Genomic DNA, 9,819 nt, shown 5'->3' on the forward strand with positions numbered 1-9,819 from the left:
TTGGTACATACGTCCCATGTCCCTTTTTTCATCAGTGCATTCATTTCTACCATCATCGCTTTCCTCCAATGAGTTATCTGCATAGCCTCTTCTGCTGTTTGAGGTATCTCTTCTTCTTCATATAGAGCGGTTGTGGATGCTTTAGCCATTTCGGTGAGATTGGCTTTAGCAAGGTTTGCTACTGAGTATCTGCTCCTAGTCCCAATCTTCTCTGGACTGTATCTTCTAGGCGGAATTCCTCGAGTACTGCGTTGGGGAAGAATATAACGGCCAGTGTCTCCGTCAACGGCAGTGACTTCTTCTTTGTCATGATTGTGAGCAGTAATAGATGTACTTTCAGGTTCTGGTTCGGGAGTTACCTCAGATATCACTGGAAGAGGATTGGACTGTAGCGTGGTTGGCTGAGGAGGATCTACCGTAGACGTGACTTGCTCGGTGGTGGCGCTAGCTTGTTCTCTTGGTTCCGCCTCGGAGTTGCTTGATTGAGGCACCAACCAACTTGGGGATCCACTTATTTCTCCTAGGCCATTTCTATTTCCACTACTCTCCCCCTGACCCCGAAGTTGGGTTTGATAAAAATACTCGCACTCAAGGAAGTTGCAATTCATAGTAGTGATTATTTTCCTAGACGACGTATCATAGCATCTATATCCTTTCTGATTAATCCCATACCCAAGAAAAACACATTTCACAGCGCACGCAGAAAATTTAGTTCGTTCGTGTTTCGGGACATGCACATAGACAGAACATCCAAAAATTTTGAGCGGAAGAGTGAGGGGTTCAGGGATTTTTGTCTGTTTTGAAAGGACTTGAAGGCATGTTTTCATATCAAGCACTTTTGTAGGAAGACGGTTTAGAAGATAGACTGAGGTAGCGATTGCCTCCGGCCAAAGGAATTTTGGGACATTTGAATCAAAGAATAAAACTCTAGTTATTTCAAGAAGAATCCTATTTTTTCTCTCAGCTACCCCGTTTTGCTCTGGCGTATAAGGACACGAGGTTTTGTGCACTAACCCGTGTGTTTTAAAAAAGTCTTCCATGTCTTTATTGACAAATTCCCTCCCATTATCCGACCTAAGGACCGCCACGGTTTTGTGAAATTGTGTCTGAATCATTTTTAAAAATATGACAAATTTTTCAAAAACTTCCGATTTATTTCGCAGAAAATACACCCAAGTTATTTGTGTGCAATCATCAACAAACAGAAGAAAATACTTAAAACCATGATCAGCAGTAATAGGCGCAGGGCACCACACATCAGCATGAACTAGAGAAAAAATGTTTGTAACACACGTATTACTGGACTTAAAAGATTGTCTATGATTCTTAGCAAGAACACACGACTCACAAGAAATGTCTTTCAAGTGCGAAAATTTTTGAAAAAGCAATTTAAAATAACCCGCAGACGGATGACCCAATCTTCGGTGCCATAACCAAGCTTCTCTATTAGCAGATCTGTGAGCAAGCATCGCGGCGCCACCTTGATGAGCTATCTCATCCACATAATAGAGTCCTTGACGCTCAGTGCCATGGCCAATTATCCTCCTCGTCCTGATATCCTGTAACACACAGAAATTCGGGTGCATCAATAGAGTACAATTCAACTCTTTAGTCACGTGACTAATAGACATCAATTTGTGAGACAATTTTGGCACATAGAGTCAATTCTTAAGTTTCAGGCTTGGAGATATTTCAATGGTTTCACTTCCATGCACCGATGTAAATTCACCATCACCAGTTTGAATCTGGCTTTTAATTGCCCCGTTAAAAATAGAGAAATCTTCCCTATCATAAGTCATAGTATCTGTGGCCCAGCAATAAAAAATCCATTCACTTCCAGTATTACACTCCAAATTTTGTGCCATGCACGCAATATGTGTATTTTCAAGGGGTGCAAAGTAATTAGGGCTAATAAATGAGTTATTCGAATTTGGGGGGTCAACTTTTGTATTTTCAGTTTTTTGAGGACTCAATTGCATAGTAAAATCAATCTGGGGTATATTATGCAATTTATCGGATTTGGGGGACTTATGTGCAACAGAAGATGTAGGATGGGGTAATTTCTTAATTTTTACGGAATTGGGGGATTTATGTGTAAAAGACAAATGAGGGTTAGGGTTAAAGAACCCTAACCCTTTACCTCCAAACATCCCGCCGCCTGCTCTGTAATCGGTGATTGCCGCTTCACCAATTGCTCCGCCTCTGGTCTCTTTGTCGTCCATGAGCGTCGGCGGCCTCCTGGTTGCCTGCTTCGGTCGCCGGGAATTTTTCCCCTCCGTTTTCGCCAATTGCCAATTTTGCCTTGGCTTTTTGGTTCTCATCCCACCATTCCGGGAAACCATGGAGAAGGAAACATGAATCGTTGGTGTGTTTGTGTTTTCCACAGTGAGAGCACCAAAGTTTCGATTTGTCGGGCTTGAATAGCCGGCGATTTGGGGCGGTTGGCGTTCCTGTCCGATACGGTGGCAGTCCACTTCGTTGTTGCTGGTTTCGGGCTGAAAAACCGAGCCCAACGTTGCCCGATGATGATACGGCGTCGTTGGTTGCACCGGCTGAGTCAATGTTTGTTGCCGGCATGATTTTCAGCCGTGCAGCATCTCATTTTATCCAGCCGTATACGACCTCCGCTGAGGGCCATGGTCGATCCTTGAGGACTTCTCGTTTCATTTGGTCGTACTTTGGATTAAGGCCGGTCAAAAACTTGAATAGCCGGCGTGTCTCGATGTATTTCCGAACTGATCTACTCCTTTGTCATAGCATGTGACCAGTTTTTCTTGACACCGATCCACGTCAATCCACGTTCCGTGTAAGTGTCGCCAATACGTCTCGAGGATTTGTTCCCCTTGTTTAACGTTTTCATCCTTTTCCTCCATGTCAAACAATAGGAACGGATCTGAAGTACCTTCGAATGTCACGGCTAGATTCTTCCATAGCGCCTCTGCCGTTTGGTGATGAGCAAAATCGATGAAGATATCGGTCTCGATATTGTCTAGGATCCATGAGAAGACGATTAGATCCGTCTCCTCCCACTCCGTGTAGTCAGCCGCCCCTGGTTCGGGTGGTGGCGGATTGCCGTTGATGTGGCGGAGCACCCTTCTACTCCCGATTTGAACCTTCATTAGTCGTGACCATATTGAATAGTTTGTCCCGTTGTCGTCGGCCACATTCTTGCTGACTCTCAGCCTGTGGTCGTTTGAAGTTTTGGGTTTGGTTTCTGTGGTGTTTTTTTCGTCGTCGTCGGCCATGGCTTAACTGCCTTTAGGTCGAGAGAGGTAAATTTAGGCTGTGATGAACTTGTTTCTGAGCCTTTGCTCTGATGGCATGTTAAAAGGCTTTCTTTTTACATTCAACTTGAATTGTTACATGATTTACACCCTTCTATATAGTAGAGAGACTATACAAAATAAGGTAAGATTTACCCTAATTCTAATGCCTTATTACACGGTAATCACAATCAATTTCATATCTTTGCAATTATTTACTTGTGATTTGATTCTCCCTTGATTTCTTTCCAACAAAATCAAAATAAAACATGAAAGTTTATAACTAAAACTTGAACTGCTATTTTCACCAACAAAGGCAACTTACTGAAAACTTCAAGTAAGAAAAAACTAGATAGATGATTAAATACATTAAGCTATAAATATATTAAAAACTTGCACCAAGATTAATCTAAATAAGAAGAATAACTGAAAATAGTTAACACAACTAGATGCAAGTAAAAATCAAATAGCTACTGAGATACTAGTACTTTTTAGATGCAAAACAGAAATTTAAACGCAACAATAGTTTTGAAACTATAATAAAGCAAGTAAGAAAACGTAGGTTGTAGCCAAGAATCTTGCCCATGATTTCCCTATATTGGCAGCCAAGAAGAACTTGCCAAAACGACAGTTTTAACAAGGCACAGTAATTAACATTGTTTCTTGATCTTCAATCACCCCAGCCCATGCACACACCATTAAAGAAAATCTGCTCAATTTCTTCTAGCCTAACTTATACATAAACCTCTCCGAGGCCATCTTTTGTAGTATCAAATTACACAACTTGCCAATGAGATAATCCATTTTAGTAATCTTCTATAAATATTAACAATATATGAACCAGTAACTAGCCGACTCCATAACATAACTATAAAACCAGAAAACACATTCAATGCATGGACTGAAATTGCTCAACGGGAGGCGCAAAAGAAAGAAAGAAAGAGGGCTGTGTAGAAATTCATAATGGAAAATTGTCACGACCGCCCTTACTAAGGATAGTAAAGACGGGGAAATCGTGACTAGGGAATGGACTAAGGAGCGGGGAAGAAGAATGGAAAACAATGAAAGACAACATCTTAAACAGAGCTTCAAAAGAAAAGTTTTAATCGATTGAACAATTAAGCAGCGGGTTAATATCTCAAGGTAAATAATGTCTTAACATAGTGTAGAGCAAAACGAAAGACTTTATCAAGAACGATTCGAAACAAGGCAGCAGAATAAAGGTATCTAGAGAGTCATAGGGAGACGCCTACGTATGAAGACACGACGCATCCGGAATTTCTTAAGCTCGACTCAACATCCACCGCAACATCCCGCTCAACCTCGATTGCTTACAAACACGGTTCTCAACTTTATTGAAATCCTTGCTCTCCGTACCCACGTACACACAACAACCCTTTCTCTTGAAAAACAATCGGTAGGAATGACGAATGATGCGATTCTTCGATGAATCTTGAATTTCCAACTCCACAATGATGCAAGAACAAGGAATTGGTGAAGGATTGGTGGAGAAGGAGAGGAAGAGAGGAAAAAAAACGTGTTGGAGGAGAGAAGAGAGGGAGGCGAAAAATATGAGGGCTAGGGTTATGGTTCTTTTAATTTATAGTCTAGGATAAATCCCACAATTAAATAAAGTAATTAAAATTGTGGAAGAATAAAATATAGACGTCAATGAATAAAATCCACAATTAAAGAAAATAGGCGTGTGATAGTGGGATGTAAACAAGGAAAATATATTTAAATCCTCAAATTAAATAGGAATAGGATTTAAATTTGGTAATTTCTTGTAGGAAAAGACTTCCACAAAATAGGTAACAAATAAATTAATACCACAAGTAATTGAAAGGCATATGGGCGAAAATAATGGGGTCTCAAAGAAGGAAAGAGTCAAATCCTAATTAAATATAGGATATGGAGAGATTTGGCTCGATATGGTAAGATTTAATTGGATTTTAATTCAAGGAAGGAGACAAACAAGATACCAATTAAATCCACAAAATAGTTCCTTCTCATAATTACTAGGAGAAGTCGAAAATTTCAAGGGATGGACAAGGGGTCGAAAATCATGTAGAATAACATAGGGACAATTTGGTTTGGATTTAATTTGGATAAATATCCCAAAACAATTAATTAAATCCAAGAATGAAAATATTTGTTCCAATAAATAGGAGGACCGAAAATTCTAATAAAATGGCTAGAATAATTATGCATGATCCCCATTTAATTTAATTCACACATTGGAAATTTAATCACATTCTTTAACATAACTCACAACAACTAATTCACATAATTAACTCAATCACATAGAAATTAAATTTCATAATTGAATTTCCCAAAACAACATCCTCATCAAAAAAAAAAGTCACAAATTTTCGGGGTGCTACATCCTTCCCCTCTTAACAGAAATTTCATCCCGAAATTTGGGCGTCCCACATAACACACATTTATAACATCATGTCACTCATGCTCATGTTTCAACATAATAATACCATCACATTATCATATTCACACATAACTTTCATACACATGCATACTCGTGCAAATACATTCTAATCATCTCAACAATGTTTTCAAAACATTTCATCAACTTAGAACATACCTCACTTTCTTTTGGTTGAGCGTGATGCTTCGGATGTTGAGCCTTTATGACACTTTTAGTCTAGGGGTACTAATCTAGACTTAATCTGAAAGAAGACTCTTGGACCAGAGTGAAAGAACGAAGCTCTGATACCACTCTGTCACGACCACCCTTACTAAGGATAGTAAAGACGGGGAAATCGTGACTAGGGAATGGACTAAGGAGCGGGGAAGAAGAAGGGGAAAACAATGAAAGACAATATCTTAAACAAAGCTTCAAAAGAAAAGTTTTAATCGATTGAACAATTAAGCAGCGGGTTAATATCTCAAGGTAAATAATGTTATAACATAGTGTAGAGCAAAACGAAAGACTTTATCAAGAACGATTCGAAACAAGGCATCGGAATAAAGGTATCTAGAGAGTCATAGGGAGACGCCTATGTATGAAGACATGATGCATCCGGAATTTCTTAAGCTCGACTCAACATCCACCGCAACATCCTGCTCAACCTCGATTGCTTACAAACACGGTTCTCAACTTTATTGAAATCCTTGCTCTCCGTACCCACGTACGCACAACAACCCTTTCTCTTGAAAAGCAATCGGTAGGAATGATGAATGATGCGATTCTTCGATGAATCTTGAATTTCCAACTACACAATGATGCAAGAACAAGGAATTGGTGAAGGATTGGTGGAGAAGGAGAGGAAGAGAGGAAAAAAAACGTGTTGGAGGAGAGAAGAGAGAGAGAGGCGAAAAATATGAGGGCTAGGGTTAGGGTTCATTTAATTTATAGTCTAGGATAAATCCCACAATTAAATAAAGCAATTAAAATTGTGGAAGAATAAAATATAGAGGTCAATGAATAAATTCCACAATTAAAGAAAATTCCACAATTAAAGAAAATAATGGGGTCTCAAAGAAGGAAAGAGTCAAATCCTAATTAAAATAGGATATGGAGAGATTTGGCTCGATATGGTAAGATTTAATTAGATTTTAATTCAAGGAAGGAGACAAACAAGATACTAATTAAATCCACAAAATAATTCCTTCTCCTAATTACTAGGAGAAGTCAAAAATTTCAAGGGATGGACAAGGGGTCGAAAATCATGTAGAATAACATAGGGACAATTTGGTTTGGATTTAATTTGGATAAATATCCCAAAACAATTAATTAAATCTAAGAAAGAAAATATTGTTTCCAATAAATAGGAGGGCCAAAAATTCTAATAAATGGATAGAATAATTATGCATGATCCCATTTAATTTAATTCACACATTGGAAATTTAATCTTATTCTTTTACATAACTCACAACAACTAATTTCACATAATTAACTCAATCACATAGAAATTAAATTTCATAATTGAATTTCCCAAAACAACATCCTCATAAAAAAAAAGTCACAAATTTTCGGGGTGCTACAAAACTCCATTGAAAGGAGGAACTTTTATTTGCTAAAAAATAGAGAATTACAAGATACAATCAACACAAAAGAAGAAGAGCTATTTATATGAGCTAGCTCAAGCTAAGATCGAAAATATCTTCCCAACTAACTCTTCAACCAACTCATTTCCCTTTCACACTGATGCTGACTAAGAGTTGATGTGTAGATGACTAGACTCCAGCTCAGCATGTTCACAGTTAGTAATCATTGCTCCTTCGTCACTCATGTTTGCATGAGAGCATGAACCATCATCTCCATCACACATGTAAGCATATAAGTATGTGTTATCCTCATTTTCTTCAACATGTCCCGTCAAGATGGACTGAATATAATGTTAGGGGGTGTTCCGTTCGCAAGATTGTATCCGAGATTAAATTTGTAGCGTGTTTGGTTCACGAGATTCAACCCCACAACTCAATCCTAGATGGATAATCATGGGATAATTAGTCATCGCTAACCCCCTATGACTAAAATAATCTCACAACTCAATCCTAGATTATATATTGGTATTATTTTATCTTGGAAACCGAACATCACCTTAAAGTTCATCTTATCCAAGATAGACTTGAAAGCACTTTCTCCTAGCAGTTTGGTGAAGATATCAGCCAACTGTAGGTTATTCCGTATGTGTAGTGGCTTGATCACTCCATTCAAATATTTCTCTCTAATAGTGTGACAATTAATCTCTATATGCTTTGTTCTCTTGTGGAAAACTGGATTAGAGCATATATAGATGGCCGATTGATTATCACAATATAAAGGAACAACCTTTTCTACTTTCACTCCAAAATCACCAAGTATAGCCACAACCCATACTATTTTACATGTAGCTTGAGCCATAGCTTTATATTCTGCCTCTGCAGGTGATCTAGAGATTGTATTCTGCTTCTTTGCTTTCCAAGAGATCATAGAGTTTCCAAGAAAGAGGCAATATCCTGTCATGGACTTTCTTGTATAAGGGCAGGCAGCTCAATCTGCATCTGAAAATATACTCAGATTTGGCTTGCTGCTGCTGGAGTAGAATAGGTCATGAGTTGGACTTCCTTACAAGTATTTCAGAATCTTTTCTGCTGCTTGCCAATGTTCAATGCAAGGCCTTGAAACATACTGACTCAATTTGTGAACAACCAAAGTAATATCTGGTCTGGTAATTGGTAATACAGAGGTAGAGAAGCCTTCCAATTAACCTTCTGTACTCGGAAGCATCTTCCAATGGTGTTACTGAATCCATATTTATGGAAATAAATATATTTATTTATTCCTAGATGATATGGACAAGAATAATTTAATAGTTTCCTAATTATTATATACATCTAGAAGCCTAATAAGGATAGATATGTAGGACTACATTAAATAATAAGATTTTTCTCTTCCTAATCTTGAATGAGGAATTAATTTAAGTTTAATTATTTATGTCAGTCCAAGATATAAATAATTTGATTTCTTTTAGATACATCTTATAGAAGACATGAATATGGATTGAACTTTAATAATTAATATATCTTCTTTAAATAAGATGTTAAAAGATGATAAAAGTTTTAATTATCCAGTCAATTAAATGCCAACAGAATTTAATTAAGCCTTTTTCTGCCTTAAGGCTAAGGATAATTAATGAAAAACCATAACTCAAATATCTAAGCGATAATTATGAACTATGTTTTGTATATGGTCTCCATCGATTGGTCCACAACTTATGAAGCCATTTTCTGAATATTATCGTCACCCATGCTGTGGGGACAATAATCCTAAGAAATAGCGAGTTCGTATAGGTGGACTTCTCAAATGGGAATAGTATGGACTAGAAAGTAGTTTCCAATATTATCGTCACCCATGTTGTGGGGACAATAATCCTAAGAAATTACGAGTTTTAGAAGTCCAAACAGAATTTGCGAGATAGCTTGGTCTTGTTATCAACTCATGAGCATTGTTATGGGAGTGTGTTGTAGAAACGAGATTCTGTAATGCTAAATCTGATGGTCGTGCTTAGGCAACATTTGGCGGCCATGTTGTGCTGCGGTCTCTGGACTAGTCGTTGGTGTTGTGACCCGTAAAAATGTTAAAATTTTAATGCGTATTGACCTTTGCTTGATGGTACAAAATTTTAATTTTACAGTTGTAAGATTTTGAAAAGTTCTATGGTTTATCTCTTCAATTTCGTTACATATGTTTATGACAAATAATAAATCTTATGTTTTGTAGTGCAACCTAAAATGTCACAACGTCACTCAATCCTCTATCTGCAATTCTTAAAGAAAACAAACTCGATGGCTAAAATTACATAGAATGGAAACAAAATTTGGACATTGTTCTCACGGCTGATGAGTACAAGTTTGTGCTCCAGTGCCGACGGAGTCAGCATGCGAGATACGCATAAACGGTGGCATAAGGTAAATGAGATGGCTAAGTGTTATATGTTGGCATCCATGTCAACAATGCTTAGACATCAGCATGCGGCCATGGCGACTGCCGCCGAGATTATGCAAAATCTCACAAATCTTTTTGGTACTCAGAATCGAACGGCTAAGTCTCATG

At 37.9% G+C, this 9,819-nt stretch overlaps 1 protein-coding gene across 1 annotated transcript; it reads right to left on the reverse strand.

Moving 5' to 3' along the window:
* Window positions 1-2,693: 2,693 nt before the first annotated feature.
* Window positions 2,694-3,245, reverse strand: LOC121796800. The gene has a single exon (XM_042195580.1). It carries the CDS (start codon window positions 3,243-3,245, stop codon window positions 2,694-2,696), a length of 552 nt encoding a protein of 183 aa, XP_042051514.1.
* Between the last annotated feature and the right edge of the window lie 6,574 nt (window positions 3,246-9,819).

This window comes from Salvia splendens, chromosome 3 (genome assembly GCF_004379255.2).
Source record: "Salvia splendens isolate huo1 chromosome 3, SspV2, whole genome shotgun sequence".
NCBI classification, from domain to species: domain Eukaryota; kingdom Viridiplantae; phylum Streptophyta; class Magnoliopsida; order Lamiales; family Lamiaceae; genus Salvia; species Salvia splendens.